This window comes from Hypanus sabinus, chromosome 7 (genome assembly GCF_030144855.1).
Source record: "Hypanus sabinus isolate sHypSab1 chromosome 7, sHypSab1.hap1, whole genome shotgun sequence".
In the NCBI taxonomy this organism is placed as follows: Eukaryota; Metazoa; Chordata; class Chondrichthyes; order Myliobatiformes; family Dasyatidae; genus Hypanus; species Hypanus sabinus.
Genome location: NC_082712.1, coordinates 22,742,420 through 22,765,624, shown reverse-complemented (window position 1 = coordinate 22,765,624; position 23,205 = coordinate 22,742,420). Strand labels below are relative to the sequence as shown.

The window sequence follows — 23,205 nt, the reverse complement described above, 5'->3', positions numbered from 1 at the left end:
ACTTCGCAGAAGGTAGAGACGGTCCTGGGCTTTCTTTGCTATGGAGCTGGTGTTGAGGGACTAGGTGAGATTCTCCACCAGGTGAACCCCGAGAAATTTGGTGCTCTTAACGATCTCTACCGAAGAGCCGTCGACGTTCAGCAGGGAGTGGTCTCTCTGTGCCCTCCTGAAATCAACAACCATCTCTTTTGTTTTGTTCACATTCAGAGACAGGTTGTTGGCTCTGCACCAGTCCGTTAGCTGCTGCACCTCCTCTCTGTAAGCTGACTCATCGTTCTTGCTGATGAGACCCACCACGGTCGTGTCATCAGTGAACTTGATGATGTCGTTCGAGCTGTGTGTTGCAGCACAGTCATGGGTCAGCAGAGTGAACAGCAGTGGACTGAGCAACCAGCCCTGGGGGGCCCCCCGTGCTCAGTGTGATGGTGTTGGAGATGCTGCCTCCGATCCGGACTGACTGAGGTCTCCCGGTCAGGAAGTCTAGGATCCAGTTGCAGAGGGAGGTGTTCAGGCCCAGAAGGCTCAGCTTTCCAATCAGTTTCTGAGGGATGATTGTGTTGAATGCTGAACCAAAGTCAAATGCAGTAGGGGGAGGGAAGACGTACAAGCTGGCAGGTGACAGGCGAAACAAGGTGCGGGGAAAGGTAGGATTTCAGTGTACAAAAGGCATCTAGCATCTCAAGGTGCTCCAAATTATTTTACATTCAAAAGAACACCCTTTGGACTGCAGTCACTGTGGCACAACAAGATCCAGCAAATGTTAATGATATTGCCTGCTTTCCAGGGATATTGACTGAGCTCGAAATAGCGACCAGGATATCAGGAAGAAAGTCTGCGTTGGATTTCAAACTGACCATGGTACCTACTGCATGATAGTTAAAGAAAGCAAGCTGTGTTCAGTTTAATTCCCGATTCTGAAAGACCACATTGCTCTCCTTTGGTTGTCTACATGTCAGCCTAGGTATTTGTCCTTTCTAGAGTTGCATATAAACCACAATCTTTGGCATGGTAGCATGGTGTTTATCGTAACGCTATTACAGTGCCAGTGACCTGGTTTCAATTCCCACCATTGTCTTTGAGGGTTTTACACATCCTCTTTGTGAGCACATGGATTTCCTCCAGGTGCTCCAGTTTCCTACCACATTCCAAAGACATATGGGTTAGTAGATACGTTGGTCACACGGGTATAATTTGGTGGTAGGGGCTCATTGGGCTGGAAGAGCCTGTTACCATGCTGTATCTCTAAAAATAAATAAAATGTTCTACCCACTAAAGCAATTAATGTGAGCTTATTACCTAGGGAGCACAGCTGAATTATTGTTTACAGAATAAAGCATCTACATAATTAAGTAGGCTGAGTGAGTTCTGCTGTAAGCTTGCCAGTCCCGGTTAAGGGTCTGGGCCCAAACTGTCGACTGTTCCTGCGCCGCTGAGTTCCGCCAGCATTTTCTGAGTGTTTATGCAAACACTTACTCCAATAGAGCCTAAACCATGACTGGCAAAACAATTTAAAAAGTGCACATCCTGCCAACTGAAAATCTGGCTGCACATTCTCTGCCAGTCATCCCTGTAACATCACATGACTCTGTCCTAATTCAGTCTATTCACTTATGAACTTTAACCTTTGCATTCCTTCCCTTTCATTTTCCCCCACCATAAACCAACGTTCATGAAACCAAAGCACTGCTGAACACATCAAAATTCAAGATTGGCTCTCCTTTTGCATGTGCAGAGTTTGCTGTCTTTTGCACTCTGGTTGGGTTCTAGTTGAGCGTTCTTTCATTGACTCATCCTTGTCAATCTTCTCCATGCTCTCACCATACCAATCCCAGCAGAATCATAATTCCATTAGGTACCAATGCTCTTCAATGCTAGTCTTGCATACACTTCTCAATGAAGTCTCCATAAGATAACTACTGATTCTCCTTCACTCCAAAAAGACCCAGCGTATGCAACCTCTCTCATATTGTAACTTAGTCACCACATCACTGGCAACTTCATTGTAAATCTCCTCTGCACTTTCCAGCTTAATAGCATCTTTCCTACACCTGGGTCACCAAAATTGAACACAACATTCCAAATGTGGCCTCACCAACGCCCAGTACAGCTGCAACACAACATCCCAAATTCCATATTTAGTGCCTTGCGTGACGATGGCCAGCATACCTAAAGTCCTCTACACCACCCTATCTACCTGCAAAACCATTTTCAGGAAAAATGGAAAACCAAGAGAAAATCTGCAGATGCTGGAAATCTGAGCAACACACACAAAATGCTGGAGGAACTCAGCAGACGAGGCAGCATCTAGGAAAAGAGTACAGTCGACATCTTGGGCTGAAACCCTCGTCTCTTTTAGATCCTTTGTACACCAGATAAAGAAAATGGTATTTTCAGGAGTTTTTCATTTTTAGCAATTGTATTCCTACCTCCAGTAATAAACATTCCAGGAGCACTGGGAACCCAGGCCAAACACTGCACAGAAGCAGCTGCACTGGGAAAACTGTAGGTGGTTATGCAGGACAGTGACTCCGAGTCCACCAGGCGGATTCCATTGTGTAGATTGGCCACTAGCAGATAATCAGTGGAGAGCGGATCCCACTCCAAAGCTGTGATTGGATCCTCTTCATCTGTCCCCTCCAGGGATTCCGGCCTCAGCACGTGTTTCTGACTCTTGGTACCTGAATGGAGAAAAAGTATACTCAATCTTTTTTTCTCACTGAGCAGTCCCATTTGTGTAAGACTGATTAGTAATGACATCTTCCACACAGAATTATGGCAGAGGAGACCACTCGGTCCATCAAATACATCTATCCTTTTGTCAAGACAACAAAGCAAGAGTGAAGGTGGGGAACTGAATAAATTACTCTACACTGCCACTCTTGACCACTACCCAACTAGTTCATATTCTTCCTGTTTTTCTCTGAGCTTTCTGTTTTCTTTACTTTAAATTTCTGTCAATGGCCCTGAACTGTCTGTTAATGCAAAGACCTTCTATCTACTCTCACCATCACAGCACTCAACTTGGCTTCCATTCTTCACACAAGTATATCACAAAAAAAGGACCACTAGTAGTCTCAAGCCTTGCACACTGTTCAGAATTGCCATGGCTGATGTATGCTGGCCCTGTTACAAATGTGCCACAACCCTGAGGGGCCGAAGGGTACAAAGTAGCCCTCTCCTTTTTGAGAATTGCAAGATTGCTATTAATTCAGGTCTGGGACCCAGGAAATGAGAGAGAGACATCCAGAATACACAGGGTTTGGAATGTGTCCTGGCCTCAGCAAGATGGAACCACTGATAATGGCTATTGTCTCTTGGAGACGGAATTGTGTATTGAGTACTGCACTATTCATTGAAGCCCTCAGGAGATGACCAGAGTGGGCTGGTTGAAGGATTGCATCATCCCAACCTGATTGACATCTGAGACCCCGTGAGTAAGGATAAAAGAGGGTCTGGGGAACAACCCCTTCTGACGCACCAGGAGAAATGCTAGAAATCCTGCGACAGCGTTTAATAGCGACAGCCGGTGGGGCTCGCTTGCGTCCTTTTCCCTTGCCTGGAAATTGGCGGGCTTACCACGGAAGAACGGCTTAGCTAAAGAAGAGGCCACACCAATGAAATTCCAAAGGATCGAAATCATAAAAAAGGAAAGCCGGCAAGTTTTCTAAAAAACTCTCTTGACTCCAACCAAAGGCTGCAGCCTGAATGAACTGAGTGACTTTTATATTTCCATCGGACAATACATTATCCCCTAGACAACGATAGAGCTTATTTCTTATTGATTATTATTATACCCACACTTTTAGGTTTAGTATTGACGACGTCTATTATCTGTATGTTTGCATTGATATTATTTTTGTGTATTTTTACTAATAAATACTGTTATAAATAGTACCATCAGACTTCAACGGACCTCCCTATCTTTGCTGGGAAGTGACCCAGTTATGGGGTTCGTAACAGCACCAACTCCCCTTCTGTGCATAACCCTCGATTATTCGCTTTTTCAAGTATTTATCTGTCTCACCTTAAGTATATCTCTCACCTCAGGGGCAGAGAATTTTAGAGGTTTGTCATCCACTGGGAGAATAAATTTCTGAGCGCCTCAGTTTTAAATGACTGCCCCTTATTTTGTAGCCAGGTCCCTTTGTTCATGACACTTCCATTGTTGGGAGCATCTCCACATCTACCTATCGATCCTCCTTTGAATATTATATATTTGAGCAAAATCATACCTTGTTCTTCTAAAATCCAAAAGATATACGTCCAGACTGACTAGCTTCTCTTGACTGGACAGCATTCTTGTTGCAGAGGTTAACGTGGTGAATCTCTTTGCAATAAAGGCCAACATGCCATTTGTTTTCGCCTTGCTTTCTAACATTTTGCGATTTGTGCATTAAAACACCTAGATATCTCTGAGCTTCACTCATTCGCAGTCTCTCTTCATTGGGAAAATAATTTGCCTTTTGATTCCTCTTATCACAGTGTACCACTTCACACTGTCCCATGATAAAATCCATTTGCCATATTTTCGCCCAATAACTCAATCTATATCCCATTGCAGAATCACAGAGTCCTCATCACAACCTTATATTCTGTTCTTTCCACTTGGCCATGAGCAGTAACAATTGAGGGCCAAGAATCAATCCCTAGAGGTGCTCTGTTAATAATGTCCCACCAGCTTGAAAACAACTTGTTTATTGCAATTCTTGATTTGCTCAGAGAAAGCCAGTTTTAAATCCATACTCAAGCACTCCTCTGACACCTTGGACTCTTAATTTGTGTACCAGTCTCTCATGTAACACCTTGTCGAATGTCTTTTGATAATCTAACTACATCTACAGATCTCCTTCTGTCAACGATCCATATCATACCTTCAAAGAATTCAATCAAATTCTGAAACAGAAAAGACTCTATTTTGTTAAGTAGCCAAAGCCCTTTAACTTACCATTATAAATGATTTATCAAAATAGCTTCACACAGTACCTTAAATTTTAGTATTTCCAAAGCAGAGCAGCGATGATTCTTAAACTCAAGAGATCCTGCAGATGCTGGAAATCCAAAGTAACACTCACAAAATACTGGATGAACTCAACAGGTCAGGCAGCATCAATGAAGAGGAATAAAGTGCCAAGACCTTTCATCAGTCCTGAGATACTGCCTGATCCCCAGAGTTCCTCCAGCAATTTGTATGTTTTCCTCAAGATTTCCAGAATCAGTAGATCCACATGTGTTCATCAAACGAGTTTCAAACTATTTTGACTAAATGTGATTATATTCAATTATATTTGGCTTTTCCAAAGGTGTTGTTATTTTGTTTGATTATTGACTCCAGCATCTTTTGACTGGTATTAAACTAAATGGCCTAAGGCTCCCCACCTTCTATCTTGCTTTTAGGACCATGAGACCATAAAACATAGGAGCAGAATTAGGCTCATAGAGTCTGCTCCACCATTCAATCATGGTTGATTTATTATTCTTCTCAACTCCATTCTCCTGCCTTCTCCCCATAACATTTCACGCCCTTACTACTCAAAAACTTATCAACTCTCCCTTTAAATAACCATATGGGTTGACCTCCACAACCAACTCTGTTCTTCTATTCTAGGGCTGTGCTCTCTGGTCTTAGACACTCCCACTATAGGAAACATCCTCTCCATGTCTACTCTATCTAGGCCTTCCAATATTTGAGAGGTTTGAGCAATCATTAGTCCTCCCACAGCCAATCATTCTTTAGTGGCTGAACAAATACAAAAGGGTTCAGAATCTTATATTTTCTCTGAACGAAACACCATCTCCCTGCCTGAACCAAGCTGACCTTAACACTTCCTCCCCATTCCATCTGTCCCAGCTGACAGAGATTTTCCCTGTATGTGTCAAAGACAGATCGAGCCAATGCAATAGCACAAGGTACCACGAATTCAATAAAAGCATAAAACAAGCGATACTTCGTCAAACTTCACTTTTAATTCATAGCATGCTATGGGGGAATTACAGACTGATCAAGGAGATAGTCTGGGCATCCCGCCCCGACTTACAATTCTACACAATTTATAACATTAATCACAGGAAATCTTACATTTATGTGAGTTAAGACAATCTTAGAATAGTTTTGATCACATGTTAATATACAATTAGATGGAAAATTATTATTGCTTAGCTTTAATTATTTTTGCCAAGGCTACCCTGGATACAATGCTACTTCCTATATTGACACCTCCCCCCAACACTTCCCCCTTCTCTCGAACATTCTGTCCCATATTTGGTTATACCTTGATAATACCCCTTCAATCATCCTCATCAGAGGATCAGAGGTAGAGAGGGCTACCAACTTTAAATTCCTGATTGTTACTACTACAGAGGACCTGTCCTGGACTCAGCCTGTGACTGCAACTGCTTAGAAAGCATGGCAGCACCTCTACTTCCTTCAGAGACTGCGGAGATTTGTCATGTTATCAAAAACTTCGACAAATTTCTATAAGTGCAGTGGAGACCATATCACAACCTAGTATGGAAGTACCAATGGCTTAAAAAGGGAAATACAACAAAAGACTACAAGAGGTATTGGATTTAGGCCTAGGACATCATGGTAAAGCCTCCAACTATTGAGCACATCTCCATGAAACATTGTCATAGGAAAGCAGCATCCATCATCAAAGATCCTCACCACCCAGGTTGTGCTCTTTTCTCACTGCAGCCATCAGGTAGAAGGTATAAGTGCCTCAGGACCCGCACCACCAAGTTCAGGAACAACTACCACCCCTCAACTATCAGACTCTTGAACAAAAGGAGATAACTACACTCACTTGTCCATCCATCGAGATGTTCCCACAAACAATGACCTCACTTTAAGGACTCTTTATCTTGTTATGTCATGTTCTTGATATTTATTGCTATTTATTTATATTGGCATTTGCAGTTTGTTGTCTTCTGGTTGATCTTTCATTGATTCTGTTATAGTTACTATTCTATAGATTTGCTGGGTAGGCCCATAGAAAAATGAATCTCTGGTTTGTATGTAGTGACGTATACTATATGTACTCTGATAATAACATTTACACTACTTTGAATTTTGGGTGCACTAGATTCCTTCCACATTCCAAAGACATATGGTTAGGACTATTGAGATGTGGGCTTACTACGTCAGAGTTGGAAGTGTGCTGACACTGCCCATCACCGATTTGATTTGGTGGAAACTACACATTTCACTGTATGTTTTGATGTACATGTAACAAATAAAGCTAATATGTAAACGCTTGGACTTACCAGGCTGAAAGATGGACAGACTTCCATCTGTGTGTCCAAAAACCACCTTCCCTTTCTTTCTGGGATGCCACCTGAACAGACAGATGTCTGACAGGAAGCTGTGTGCATCCTTGTGGACGGCAACCCCAGAGTCTGGTCCAGAGATAGTCCAGATGTACAATGGACCTCGGTGGGAGACAAACGCGACTGCGTCACCCGAGTTCCAACACCAACTGAGGGAAGCAGGAATCCCTGGAGAGCAAGTAAAACAAGTTAAGTGAAGAATTGTAATGTCTTTGCAAAGCACTCAATTTCCAAACTACTCTACTGCAAAAGCGAGATTATAACAGAGTCAGAAATTAAATGTCAGTGTGAACCAATGAAAACAAAATATTGGATGGACTCAGAGGGTCAGGACACACCTGTGAAGGGGAATTGCAGTCAGCATATCAGGTCTGGATGCTTCATCTGGACGCACACACACACACACACACACAATCTGATGTGAGGCTGAATTGCAAAGGGCATTACAGATTAGCATGCCATTCAACAGGACTTCTGTCTTCTGCCAGGTGGTTGTGAGAACAAACCATAGTCACAATAGTTAAGAGATCTGTGCGGATGTGTTACTTGAGAAAGTTGTGGAGGAAGAGACTTTAACAATGCCCAAGTAGTATCTAGTGAGTACCTGAACTAACAAGGCATTGAAAGAGGCAGAGCTTGTGCTGGTAAATGGGATTAGAATACATAGGTATTTGATGGTCACCATGGACACAATGAGCCCAAGGACCTGCTTGTGTGCTGAATAACTCTGTAATTTTAATCCGGTGCAATAGCTGAGGATTGCTGAAGTCAGTGATGCTGCTTTTTGGATGAGGTATGAAATTGAGGCCCAAGTGGTCATGAAAACACCCCATGCAATTGTGTCTGATTTCTGAATGAACATTGAACTCATGAACACTAGCTGATTACTTTTTTTTATTTCTATTTTTGCACTACTTATTTAACTATTAATCTATAACTGTAATTCATATTTTTGATTATCATTACTATTTATGTAAGTCCATGAAACATAGGAGCAGAATTAGGCCATGTGTCCCATTGAGTCTGCTCCATCATTCAATCATTCCTCCCAAACCCACTCTCCTACCTTCTCTTCATGACTTATGACAGCCGTACACACACTCCTGGCTGTGGAGGCCAGTTCATTAGGTGTACTTAAGGCAGAGGCTGACAGGGATTCTTGGTAGTCAGGGTGTGAACGGTTAATGGGGAGAAAGCATAAGAATGGGGTTCAGATGGAATTGGATCAGTCATGATGAAATGGAGGAACAGTTTCAATGGGCCAAATGACCTAATTCTGTTCCTATGTCTTATTACACTACAAGACCATGAAAAACTTATCAACCTTCACTTTAGATATACACAATGACTCGGCATCCACAGCAGTCTCTAACAATGAATCCCACAGATTCACCACTCTCTACCTAAAGAAATTCCTCTGTTCTAAAAAGACGTCCTTCTACTCTGAGGCAGTGCCCTTTGGTCCCAGACTCCCTTACCATAGGGAACATCCTCTCTATGTCCACTCTATCCAAACCTTTGACCATTTAATTCAATAACCCATTGCACTTCATCATGAGAAATTCCTTTGTCATTACCCATTCCTTTCCTATCTTCTCTGCTGCTGAAAACTCTCTTTTGAAGTTCTGATGGAAGTACCTTAAACCCGAAGGGTTAACTCGGTTTCTCTTTCTGCAAATCATATCTATCTGCTAAGTGTCTCCAGCACTTTTTTTTTTGTTTTTACTTCCTATTTCTAGCATCTGCAGTGTTTTTTAATTGATTTTCATGCAGAAGTGTGAGTATTTTATCTGGTACCTTTGGTGTTGTCCAGTCTCGCTACCACCTTGTGTTCTGCCACATTCCAAATAATGACAAGGTTGTCTGCGCTAGCACTGGCAAAGGTGTCGGGGCTGTGTGGGCACCAAGAGATGGCTGTGATAGTCTTCTTGTGCTCGGACATGATTGAATGGAGCTTGAATTCATTGTACCTGTGATCGAGCTGAATCATCAACAAACCAAAATTAGAAACAATTTTTACGGAGAATAATTAATCACTGACATCTCACCCTTTCATGTTGTTAGGTTAAGCAGAGAACACAGTAAGCACACAGATAAATGCAAAGTTTGGACTTAGCGTGAATTTTCTTAAAAAATGCAATAGGGTAATAAAGCTTCCCAACAGTTTAATCAACTCTTTAAGGATATCCACATATCTCTACTAAATAACTAAGGCTGAGAAGGCCAGAATCAGTCACTGTGTGTCAATTATTCCAGTTGCCATAGTTCAAAGTAAATTTATTATTAAGGTTCATGTATGGCATCGTATATAACTCTGAGACCGTTTTCTTGCAGGCATGCTCAATAAATTCATAGAATAAAAACCATAACAGAGTCAATGAATCAACTTTGGCATTAACAGTGTGCAAAAGACAACAAAGTGTGCAAATACTAAAAGAAAAAAGTAATAATAATAAATAAGTAAGCAATAAATACTGAGAGCATGAGTTGACGATTCCTTGGAAGTGGGTCCATAGATTGTGGGAATGCCCTGGATGGTGGATGCTGCTTTCCTGCGACAGCGTTTCACAGCACCAAGAACAGGAATGCAGCATACCAATTAAACCAACAGCTGGGGACTAGGGGGCATACATTGTAAGTGGTCGACCCAACAACAACCTTGCGCCCAATGTCAGTAAAACCAAGGTATTGATTGTGGACTTCGGGAAGGAGAATTTGAGAGAACACATACCACTTCTTATCAGGGGATCAGCAGTGGAAAGGGTGTCAACATCTCTGCAGATCTATCCTGGGTCCGACATATTGGCGTGATAATGAAGAAGGCACACCAGCAGATATATTTCCTTCAAACTTTGAGGAGATTTGGTATGTCAACAAAGACTCTAGCAAATTTCTCTCGATGTACTGTGGAGAGCATTCTGACTGTCTGCAGCACCGTCTGGTATGGAATAGCTACTGCACAGGAATGGAAAGGAGCTGTAGAGGGTTGTAATCTCGGACCATGGGCACTAGCCTCCCCACCATGAGGACATCTTCAAAAGGCAATTCCCCAAAAAAGGTGGCATTATAATTGAGGACACCCACCAACCAGGACATGTCCTCTTCAAGTTCAAGTTTACTGTCATTTAATTGTACACATGAACACAGCTAAATGAAACAACATTAATCTGGGACCAAGGTGCAAAACACAGTACATATATATCACAAACAGCACATAAAATAATATTAACACAATAATATGAACAAATAATGCTAAAGTTTCTGTAATAGTGTCCATATTAATGGACACTGATATGTCCATTAGTGCAAATTTGACATTTAAATATACAAATGCCTCTGATACTGCATTACATAATATGAATTGGGTGGTAGTAGAGTGTTCAGAAGTCTCATAGCCTGGGGGAGGAAGCTGCTACCCAGTTCTTGTTCTTATACTGCAGTACCGTCTGCTTGATGGTAGAAGGTCAAAGAGATTGTGGGATGGATGGGAGGGGTCCTTTGCAATGCTGAATCTCTTACCAGTCCTCAAAATCCATTGCAAGGTCTTGCAGACAGATGGCTCACAATTCCCATACTAGATGGTGTCAGGACCGTCTCGGTGGTGCTCTGGTAGAACATGGATAGAATGGAGTCGGGGAGCTTCGCCCACCTCAATCTGCTCAGGAAGTGGAGACACTGCTATGGTTCCTTGTCTAAAGAGGTGGTGTTGAGGAACCAGTTGACTATCTTCTCATTACCACCATCGGGGAGGAGGTACAGGAGCCTGAAGCCAAACACTCAATGATTTGGGGTCTAATGGTCTTGTTGGTTTCTCTCTGTAAGGGCAATTTGTTAGCTCTTTTGTGTGTGAGACAGAGGAATTGGGGGTTTGATGCTATTATAGCTGTTCTTTTCTGCGAGTGTGGGGGGTGGGGTGATGTCTTTTCTTTCAACAATTGGATTTTGACAAATAAAATGAACCTCGGAACATATCAGTGATAATAAACATGATTCTGGTTCTGATTCAGGAATTACTCATTTCCAGTCACAAGACTTTATTTATATTCTTGCAACGCATAGGAAATGGTGACTTTGGGACAATGATTCTCAGAACATTTTAACACCAGCAGTTGTTCCATATTGGGAATAATTAATGGAGGTGACTTGTGAGTCACTGACTCTTTATCATTATATGACTATGTTATAGCACTGAAGGTTTCTTTGCACCAAGATCAGAGCGACTGACAGTCAGTGATGAAGAACTTACACTTAATATAAAATATTTGTATTACTTTTTCAAATGTTCAAAGTTCAAAGTAAATTTATTATCAAAATTAAGAGATGGTACAATAGGCTACCCAGAGATCCACTTCCTTGTAAGCATTCACAGTAGAACAAAGATATGCAAGAGAATCAATGAAAAACTAATGCACAAAGACTGACAGAAAGGATGGTGCAAGTGTTGAACAAGCTGCCAGCTGAAGTGGTGGAGGTGGATTTAATTGTAATATTTAAGAAATGCTTGGATTGATACATGGATAAGAGGGTTATGGTCCACATGCAGATAGATGGAACTAGGCAGAAGACAAAGCTGGCATGCACTAGATGGGCTGAAGGGCTTCTTTCTGTGCTGCAGCTGTCTATGATTCTTATCTATACTTGTTGAACTCAACATCAAGGTCCATTGTCTGAAATGCGCCAAGTGAGGAACTGTTCCATTTAAAGAGCAAACACGAGGAAATCTGCACTTGCTGGATATTCAAGCAACACACACAAAATGCTGGTGGAACACAGCAGGCCAGGCAGCATCTATAGGGAGAAGCTGCCTGGCCTGCTGTGTTCCACCAGCATTTTGTGTGAATTGTTCTTTTTAGTCTGTTTTGATCTTCATTTGAACAATGTAGGAGAAGGACAGAAAATTAAAGATAATTAAATTCACAGGCAACAGTAAGTTTGAACTCATCCTTCCAGAGTGAAAGGCGTCCTTCAAAATTTTCTCCCATCTGCATTTGGCCTTAAGTCTCACGGACAACAAACTGGACAAGTACTTTACATCTCTGCACTATAATACTACTGCAAAACAACAAAATTTCACATCATACAAAACAGTGACAATAAACCTAATTCTGATTCTGACAAACATGTTCCTGCTTCCTCTGAACTGAGTGGCCCCTCAGACGCTGGGGAAGGAGAAGCAGGAAGGGAAATGCCCATATGGGGAGATACCGTACATAGGATGAAGACTACACCAGGCTATCACGTCAGAATGCTCCAGAAACTTTCCTATTCTGTTTAGCCCTAGTGTTTGACTTACCTGGTAAACATAAATAGCCAGTGTAGCACAATAAGCAAATCTGTCTCCACTGGCAACACAGACATCTTTGTTCCACGGTTGACAGCCAGCGGCCAGAAGTCCCACTTGTTTAACCTGCGACATCTTCACCTGTGAGCATAAGATTCCCATGTTAAGACCATCAAACCAAAAGTCATAGAAGCAGAACTAGGCCATTCGGCCCCTGAATCCTGCTCCACCATTCTGTCATGGCTGATTTATTTTCCTTTTCAACCTCTTTCTCCTGCCTTCTCCCCGTTACCTTTAACACCCTCACTAAACTCCGCTTTAAATATCCCAAATAACTTGTCCTCCACAGTTGCCTGTGGCAATGAATTGCACAGTATAGGAGGTCAAGGATAGAATATTAAAGAGAATTAAATTGACAACAAAAGTGATTTTGGACTCACTCTCCCAGACAGAAAATCAAAATTTTCTTCCAAATTGCATTTTGTTCTTAAATCACCGACTATAGGCATAAGAAAAGACTGGAACTATGTCAGATGCTTTGGATAATAGTTGACAACTTCTGGTGGTGGGTACTGTATTGACACTGCGGTTTTCTCACATGGCCTGGAAATCCAACAAGGTGATCCTGCAACAACCAAACAATCTGAGCATGGAGCAGTGGCAAGTAGTACTGGAGAACTAAGCAGATATCAATGGCCATCAAGAGGTAATTGTCTCTAATATTACGCCAGCCTGAATACATATTCATATTCCTCTTCTTCCTTGTAGACAGAGTCTCCCTCATGAAACCTGGAAATCACTGAGATTTGAAACACCTCACACGGTATTTCAGTGCCCAATCAACATATTTGCACTCAATTTTCTTAAAAATCTGCAGATGCTGAAAATCTGAAACAAAAACATTAAAATATCTGGATCAGGCGGCCTTTGTGGACAAGGAAAAATTAAACATTCATGTCCAGGACTTGTTTTTGTCAAAACTGAGTAACAGAGAAAAAAAATGTTAGTTGTGAGTTGCAGGGAAGGTGGAAGAGAGATGGAGAGGACAAAGGGAATATCATTGATAGGGTGAAGCCAAGGTTGCTCAGTACCTGAAAACAATTGGAGGCAGAAACCCTTGCCACACCTAAATAAGGAATAAGGTGACTGGGGAAAAGTATAGGAGGGGGGTTTGTCTGAGGTAGTGTGTTGTTGTTTTTTTACACAGAGGGCAGTAGGTGCATGGAACACACTGCCAGGGGCGGTGTTAGAAGCAGATACATTTGGGACATTCATGAGACTCTTAGATAGGCATGTGGATGAAAGAAAATGGACAGAATATGAAATGGAAAAGCTAGATTGATCTTGGAGTGGGTTAAAACACTGTGGGCCGAAGGGCCTGTACTTCATTGTACTGTTCTATGTTCACAAACCTGAACAAGCACCATTAAGTGCTGTATCCTTTGGTACTACTAACTGGAAGCTAAAGTTAACCCAAGATTAGTTTTGTCAAGCATGGAGATAATAGGCCAAATGGCCTCTATTTGTGTCATAATTTTCCACAATTCTATGAAATAGAATAGAGGATAAGAAGAAAGAGATAGAGTATTTTTGCTGTAATTTCAAACATAAATTTCTTTATTCAAATTAGCAACAGTGCTGAGAATAGAATTCCATAACACAGACTGTATTCATCCACTCCTGGCTAATGCATTTCTATTTCGAGAATATTGCAGGTACAGCTCTCTTTCTTGTATATTGACAATAGATGATTAACTGACTGACTACCATTATTCTTGTATTCTTTTATTAGTTCTGCCTAAAGTTCCAGAGAACTTTAATCACAAGGCTCATTCTCAGACCTCAATATGAGGTACATAAAGATCAATGGATAAACATTGTTATCTTACTGAATATCTATACATAGACATTGTTCCCTTTCTAAACACAGATCCATAGATAGACACGTCAACTTACTGAACAGTAGATCACAGATAGGCACAGTCAACATACTGAACCAGTGTCCATAGACAGACACAGTCATTCTACTGAAAACAGATCCATAGACACTCTCACTTCACTGAATGTGAATCCATTGGCAATCACCATACTGAACACTGTCACTGTATTAAATGTCGATGCATAGACAGACATTGTCAGCAGTTCACTACGTGCTACACTACTGTGCTTCTAATGTGGATCCATAGGCATACACCGATGCCTTCCTGAACATAGATAGATAGGCACCTCTTCATGCAAGGATACCTTTGCTTAGTACTTCCTCCCTCTCAGTAATGTGAGCTGCTTTATATAGAAGACTTCACATTCTATTCTGCTGCCGAAATTGGGATCCTCCACTGTTCAGGCCGCGCTTTCGGAGTGAGCTACAGCAATGATTCTTCACTTGCACCCTGTAAAACCAGCAGCTTTGTCCGAAACAGAGAACTGTCGAGACCTGATCTCACATCCAGTCGCCAACTGCACTGTCCATTAAAAAAAGCTCAGCTGAATTAGGTTAACTGGTCACAGTCTGGAGCCTGCTGTTACCTTTAGTTGTTTGCACTAAACCAACATGAAGAACTGTAGTCATATGATATAGTCCCAAAATTTGATTCTATATTATCAATGAAAATGAATTTCAAAAGTGGGGAACCAAACACAATTCTGAATGAGAATGGTTTTGAATGATTAATTTCTACTTAATATACATTAATGCGTAAATTCTCTTCATTACAGACCCTTCCTCTTGCTCCACCTTTCTCACTGTTCTCTGCCGTTCATCTCTAAACTTTTTCTGTTCTGATGAAAGTTCAACAACCCAATATATGAACACAAGAGTTTCTACAGATGCTGGAAATCCAGAGAAGCACACACAAAATATGGGAGGAGCTCAGCAGGTCAGACAATAGCTAGGAAAAGGAGTAAGTAATCAACATTTCGGGCCAAGACCCTTCATCAGGACTGGAAGGGAAAGGGGAAGGGCCAGAATAAGAAGGTGGGGGAGAGGGGGAAACAGTACATACAGGCAGGTGATTGGAGAGACCAGGTGAGTGGGAAGAATATCGACCATTCGGTCCATCGAGTCCACACTGCCATATGATCATGGCTGATTTATTTTCCCTCTCAATCCCATTCTCCTGACTTCTCCCTGTTTCCTCTGACGCCCTTATTGATCAATAACCTATCAATTTCTGCTTAAAGTATACACAGTTTATGGTGTTGTAAAGTATCACACCAATTACAACGGAGGGGAAGGAGGGGAGGAGGGAGAGGGGAGAGGGGATGAGATGCAAAATTCAGAAAGTTGGGAGGAAGAAGAGTGAAATAGAAAAGAGGAGAGGGAGATGGTTGAAAGGGAGAGGGAAACAGAGGGAGGAGGAAAGTGGAGAGTAAGAGGGTGAGAGAAAGTGGGGAAGGAAATGAAGGGGGAAGATTGAAGACAAGGGTGGATGAGTGTGAGGGGAGGGGGAGAGTGACCGGGTGGGTGAAGGTATGAGTGAGAGAGGGAGGGTGAGAGAGTGGGTGTGAGATGGTGAGGGCAAAGCCATGAGGGGGAAGGACATAAGGGGGGAAAGTGAAGATGAGGGGGGTGAAAGAGTGAGGAATGAGGGGTCTGGGGAAGGGAAGGATGAGGATGAGGAGTGACGGGGAGGGGATGGGTGTGAGGTGAGTGGGAGTGCATGAGGGGGAGAGACAGGGTGAAATGGGGTGGGGTGAGGGGTGGGGGAGAGCTGGGGGAGGGGAGGGTGAGTGTGACAGGGTGTGGGTAAGGGAGGTGGTGAGGAGGAGGAGGGGGGCATGAGGGTGAGGGTGTGCGGGAAGGGGAGGGTACAGAGCTTTTCTCGCTCATTTAACTCCAGTGAAAGCAGTGAAGATGGCAGAGCAAGTATAAACACCAACTCCTGCAAAACCTGCAGGACTCAAAGAAAACTTGAGTTGGGTTGAATGACTTATGTGACTCCTACCACTTATAGGGATTTTGCAGGTTATTGCAAAAGTAGGATGCTTTAGGTATGAAAAGGGATTAGTTGAAATGCTGTTTCTTTACACTGTGAAGGAAACAGCAGATATTCAACCTGCAATACAGTTAGAACCCTACGCCCACTATACACCTATTGCTCAAATCCACCACCATAGACATTTCCTCCCCATCATTGCGAATAATGCTTTGTTTAGGGAGCAACAGTAAGGATGATGTTTAAATAGGAACAAAGGAACTAAATAATAAGGTAAGCAGACTGAATTATTTTTGCCATTTGTGCATTGCAAGTGCGAGGTTCACTGTGATTTTCACTGCTCTAACCATCCATGTAATCCTTTGGTATATCTTTTCTTTCATATGTGACAGATCACAACAGGGATGTCAGATGACTGATCAACAACAGGCTTCAAACGAGAATCCCGCTGTCATACACAGAACAAGACACATCAGCTCCTCGCTTGCCAGACGCTAAGAAGAGGGAGGGTGCAGAGCTGCGCCTAAAAATAACAATTCCAAACAGAAAGAGGGCAAAACACAGCTGAATATTTCACCGTGCTTTTCTTGTGTGTTTCTCAGAACAGCACTTTCATTAAAAGGCTCAGATCTGGAGATTATAATACATAAATCATAACATTATAGTCGCAGCTTTTGGCTGGTCAGCAGCTTTTATTTTGGGGTCATTGAACAGGAATCCTGAACAAATTCGAAGCCATAGCGTTTACACAATCTGTGCTAAAAGCAGATCTTGGGTTGCCATGGAGATACTGTAGGAGGAGACAAAAAAAAATCAAAGGATCTTTCAATCCCAGTCTCCTGCAGTCGGTTTGTATGCATGTGTAATGCACTGTGCTTATAGTATACAAATTCCCTTCACAAAAGATGATCTGTGAAACGCTACCTTTTAAGTACCTAAATTTTGCTTTTTTCCCTCGCCATTTCCAAATTAGGCCAAAATCGAGCTATGAGTTACAGTATGACCACAGTTGTGCAGTGCAGTAATCTGTTTCCTAAGAAAATAGCATTCCTACCTTAACCTCTGCATTGCTTTCCGAGAACCACTTGAGGATTCCAGCATCAATTTCAGGATCCATTTGCCCCAGGAGAACAGCAGCCTCAGGGAGCAGGAGTACCTCCTCCTATTACCCCTCACCCTGATCCAAGCTGACCATTAAGCAGCACAGCCTTTACTAAGGGATGATCCAGAAATAGAGCCAATGCCAGTCACGCTGCTTGGAGAAAAGCACTGTCAGTAGCCTAGCAACTGAAGGTTTCTTTATTTAAATAATTTTTCTTGTGTTTCCTGAGACACACTCTTGTTTTTTTTAGTGGACTCTCTCTCTCCTCACACGTGCACTCTCACACTCACTCACTCTGCCTCACACTCTCTCTCCTCACACTCTCTCACACTCACTCACTCTCTCCTACTCTGCCTCACACTCTCTCTCCTCACACTCTCTCACACACTCACTCACTCTCCCCTACTCTGCCTCACACACTCTCTCTATCCTCACACTCTCTCACACACTCACTCACTCCCTCCCACTCTGCCTTACACACTCTCACTCTCACACGCTCTCACTCTCTCCCACTCTGTTTACACATGCACTCTTTCACACACTCACACACTCTCTCTCTCATTTTCTCACACTCTCACTCTCTCTCACACACAAATACACACTCTCTCTCTCTCTCTCTTGTCCCCTCACACACGTAATAGTATATCAGTTCTGTAAGCTACCCATCTTCCTTTGAGCATCTCTGCCTGGTCATATGACTCCAACTCAACTGCAAATGCCTGCAAAACCACTTATAAAGGACAAGAAGATATACTCCATCAGATTTCTCTGATATAATTGGCCATCCAACATTAAAAAGATAAATTGGGCTCTGAATGACACATTAAAAATCTGTACTATAAAGTTCATTTAAAAATGAACCATTAAGATCTCCCAGCATCCGTCAAATCACATTTTTGCAAATAAATTGCAGTTTATAAATGCTTTACATGAAGTGAAAATGTCAAAGATCAGTAGTAATTATAAATTAAAAGCCAGATTTTTAAAAATTTCATATGGATTTAACTGATCTGTGCCTGGCATATAAATGTGTAGAAGCTCCCTGTTATTTGAACAAGCATAGGATAACTTAAGGATGAAAGGAGAAATATTGGAGGGGAACCTGAGGGAGAACTTCTTCACTCAAGGGATGTTGTGAGTGTGGAATGAGCTGCCAGCAGACCTGGTGGACGTGGATTCAATTGCAACACACAAGAGTTAGGGAAAATATGTGGAGGGGTGGAGTATGGTCCAGGTGCAATTAGCCAGACTTACAGTTTGGCACAGACTAGATGGGCTGAAGAGCCTGTTTCTGTGTTGTAGTGCTCTATAACTCTATAACTTGTCCAGCAATTTTCTTTCTGTTCCTGAGGAATATAGGGAATCTGAAGAAGAGTAGGTCGGGTGAATTCTCAAGCCTGAGTCACCATTCAACAAGATTGTTAATGATCCCTTACCTCAGCTTTAGTTACCCACCCAGACGCTGGGTTCCTGCACATTCTGAAACATAGAGCCACAGAGTTGTACAGAACAGAAAAGGCCCTTCAGCTCACACGTGTCCATGCTGACCAAGATGTATATTCAAGCTAATTCCATTTCCCACTACTTGGTTTATATTTCTCTCTCAAACAGGAGTTCCCAACCCTTTTTTTTATGCCACAGAACAACACCACTAGACAATGGGTCCCTGGACCTCAGGTTGGGAACACCATGCAGACTAAACTCTTGTTATCCAATAACCTGTCCAACACAATTCTTCAACGTATGTCTATAATGTACCTGCTTCAATCACTGCCTCTGGCAGCTGGTTCCATATATCCACTGGTGGCTGTATAAAAATAAAATATGTTCAGCATCTGAGTAGTCACAGCTCACAACCTCTTTTGTAAAGGTTATCTTCCCATCCAGGTGATAATATAGTGGTGCAGGGAAGCAGCAACCCAGCTTTGACATTCCAGTCCCCAACCAATGATGGCAATAAGTCATATATCTTCAACATTCTCTCTACCCATGTTGCCACTTTCAGGGAACCTTTCTTGAACCTGAACTTCTCCCTGTTCATCAACGTTCTTCATTGTCCTACCATTTAACATACATGTTTGGCTCCTATTTGACTTCCCAAAATGCATCATCTCTCACTTGTTGGGATTAAATTCCATTGGACTGGCAATCAGAAACATTACTGCCCTTTGCTAAAACAGTTTGGATTAAATTAATTCATCTTGGGTCCTGTATATCTTAACCTTCTGGACCAACCTATCACGTGAAACCTTGTAATAAGCCTTACTGAAGTCCATATAGACAACATCTACTGTCCTGCCTTTAATCATTTTAGTTACCTCCTCAAAAAATTTAACCAAATTAGTGGTGCAGGAATCCACCCATACAAAACTATGACATGAGCCCTCAATATGATCAGTCATGATCATATTGAATTGACTGGATTGAATTGAATTGATTTTAATACTTACTTCCTTCATATACATGAGGAGTAAAAATCTTTACGTAAGGCTTGGGAAGCCAGGTAGCCTACAGTTGACTCCACTCCCCCCCCCCCTCCAGTTTCTTGTGTCATAACCTCTGGCTCAGGTGTCAACTCTTCAGAGAGAGAGTCACTCACGATTTGTTGCAAAACTCTTATGCTCACATCCCTGCCATTTCACTGGGATCTACCCGAGGCCCAGCATGTAGCTGCAACTATGAAGAAGGTGGGCCAGTGACTTTAAAGTATTAGAGGTTTAAGGAGATTCAGCATGTCATTGAAGTCTCTTGACAAACTTCCACAGATTTACAGTGAAAGCATTCTGACTGGCTGCATCGCGACCTGGTAAAGAAACTCCAATTCACAGGAACACATGAGGCTACATATACATAGTCCTGATGAAGGGTCTCAGCCCAAGACATTGATTGTTTATTCATAGATGCTGCCTGACCTGTTGAGCTCCTTCAGCAGTTTGTGTGCATTGCTCAAGATTTCCAGCATTTGCGGAATCCCTTGTGCTTAAGAGGCTACACAGATTGGAGGGCTCAGCCATTTCCATCAAAGGCACAGCTCTCTCCACCATTGAGAACATCTACAAAAAGCAATGTCTCAGGAAAGCAACATATTTCATCAAGGAACTTCAACATCCTGGCCATTCCTTCTTCTCATTGCTGCCATCAGGCAGAAAGTTCAGGAGCCTGAGGACTCACAACTCAAAGTTCAACAACAGCTTCTTCCCTCTTGCCATCAAGTTCTTGAACCAACCTGTACTGCTGCCACAGAAAAAGCAAATTTCTTGACTCATGTGGGTGATGATAAATCTGATTCTGACATGGGTCTCTTGTGGACTGAGAGTGGGAAGGAGCAGGGAGATGGAAATCATCATTGAGAAAAGGGGAAGAGAGAGAGGAGGAAGTGGGAAGCATGAGAGAGACATTCTGTAATGGTCAATAAACCAACTGTTTGGAATCACATGACCTTTCCTGGTGTCTCAGGGCTGGGTGTGGTTGCACACCCGTGCCACCTTCCACCCTTGGCACTCCTTCTTTACCAACTGTCCCAGACCCCTCCCGCAGTACTGCTCCCTCTCCATTCCCAACATCCTCTGCTCCCACCAGATTTATCAACTTGCTCTCCCCTCCATGTTGACAAATATAGCACTGTGCAAAAGTTCTGTATATTTCCCTCAACTTGCACCTATTTTATTTTTTATTATCCAGTGCAAGTTATGTAAACTTTATGTCCATTTACATTTATGGAATTTGAGTTTGTTATGTTTGTAATGTATTATGCTACAACTGTAGAAGGCTAATTTTCATCCCACTTATCTCCTTATATCACTTATATCTTTATTATGCATATGATAATAAATTTGAACTTGCCAGTCATCCTGCCTGAACAAACAGCTGTTGTCCTTGCTGAGGAGGTGCAACTGACAGCCAGGTCTCAACGGTTCCAAGTTGCTCAAGTTCTCCAAAGAGTGACCACTAACGTTTAAATACACTAACATGGCCAATGCTTAATTATGGTTGAATATGTTATGGCTGCTTATTTCATTATACATGTCAACTGTTTACTCTTTTCCACAGATGCTGCCTGACCTACGGAGTTCTTCCAGCACTTTGTATGTATTACCTTGATTTCCAGCAGCTGCAGATTTTCTCCTGTTTGTATTTCATTACATCTCTAGTTTCATTAGGTTCATTTAGTTTCATTAGATCTTTGTCTTTACAGGATTGTTCATCTTGCTGGTTTCTTAATAAAGTTTCACACATACTTTCTTTGACTTTAGAATTTTTGGAGCGTGCCGTACAGTATCATACAGTGTACCCTGCTTAGTCTCTGAGTGGCTTTGGTTTGTTTTAAAGTATCACTACAAACACTGTTCTACACTCTCCCGAGATGCTGCATGAATCTGCTGAATATTTCCATCTTTCTGCTTTATTTCAAGCTTTAAAAAATAAATTGGTAAACTGACTTATTATTATCACAAATACAAAAGCACAGTGAGAAAGTCTGCTTTGCATGCCATCCATAAAGACCATTTCACCACATCAGTATACTGAGGTAGCAGAAGGGCAAAACAATAACAGGATTCAAAATAAGGTGTAAGTTATTTTATTACAGTTATGAGGTGTTACAGAGAAAGAGCACTACAGGCACACAATAAGATGCAAGGCCATAACAAGGTAGATTGTGAGACCAGGATTCCACCTTATCACATTAAAGTACTGTTCAACAGTCTTATAACAGCGGGATAAAAAGTGTGTACAGACTTTTGTACCCTCTGACCAATGGGAAGAGGCAGGAGGGAGAGTATTTCGTATCTCAAAGGTCCATCTATTAAGACCACATGATCATAAGACATGGGAGCAGAATCAGGCCAATTGCCAATTCATCATGGCTGATTTATTATCCCTCTCAACCCTATCTTCTCCCAATAACCATTGATGGTCTTACTAATCAAGAACCTATCAACCGCCACTTTAAAGATAGCCAATGAAATGGCCTCCAGAGCTGTCTGTGGCAAGGAATTCCACAGATTCACCAACTGGCCAAAGAAATTCCACTTTCTATTTGATTGGTTTCAGTTGAGATCCATCCCACCCACATTCTTCTAAATTCCAGTGAGTGTAGACCCAGAGCCAAGAAATGCTCCACATGCATTAACCCTTTCAGTGTTGGGACCATTCTTATCCTTTTTATGTCATATAATCGCATGGCACATAAATACAGCATTCAGCCAACCAGTTTATTTCTTCTACTTCATTCTCCTCCCATCCACATATCTTCTTTGCAGATCATTGATGCCCTCTCAGCCAGCACCATCACTGCTTCTGCCATTCTCACAGTGACTTACCACGTTGTCCATCTCCTCAGCAACTTGAATCATGCTTGATTTCTAGATTCTAACGAGTGATTACTGATACGAAACACCAACTCTTTTTCTCACTCCACATAACAACCTGTTGGGTAATGCTGATGTTTTTTGTTTGTTTTTAAGGTGGAGAATCTCAAAGACAAAACACTTTACATAGAGTCATAGAGCACAGAAACGGGTCCTTCAGCCAATTTAGTCCATTCTGAACCATATAAACTG

The 23,205-nt window shown here is 42.1% G+C and overlaps 1 protein-coding gene across 3 annotated transcripts in view; it reads right to left on the bottom strand.

Moving 5' to 3' along the window:
• The window catches only part of wdr17 (WD repeat domain 17), a 162,445-nt gene that overhangs the window by 114,423 nt on the left and 24,817 nt on the right, over positions 1-23,205 (bottom strand). For 2 of the 3 annotated variants that reach the window (XM_059974293.1, XM_059974295.1), the window contains 4 exons: positions 12,620-12,748; positions 9,124-9,307; positions 7,264-7,494; positions 2,427-2,678 (listed from right to left, as the gene is read on the bottom strand). In XM_059974293.1, coding sequence (XP_059830276.1) covers positions 2,427-2,678; positions 7,264-7,494; positions 9,124-9,307; positions 12,620-12,742 — 790 coding nt within the window. In that variant the 5' untranslated portion in view covers positions 12,743-12,748. Of the gene's footprint in view, positions 1-2,426; positions 2,679-7,263; positions 7,495-9,123; positions 9,308-12,619; positions 12,749-17,596; positions 18,557-23,205 lie in introns of those variants that run through there. The other variant, XM_059974292.1, reaches the window with a different exon arrangement.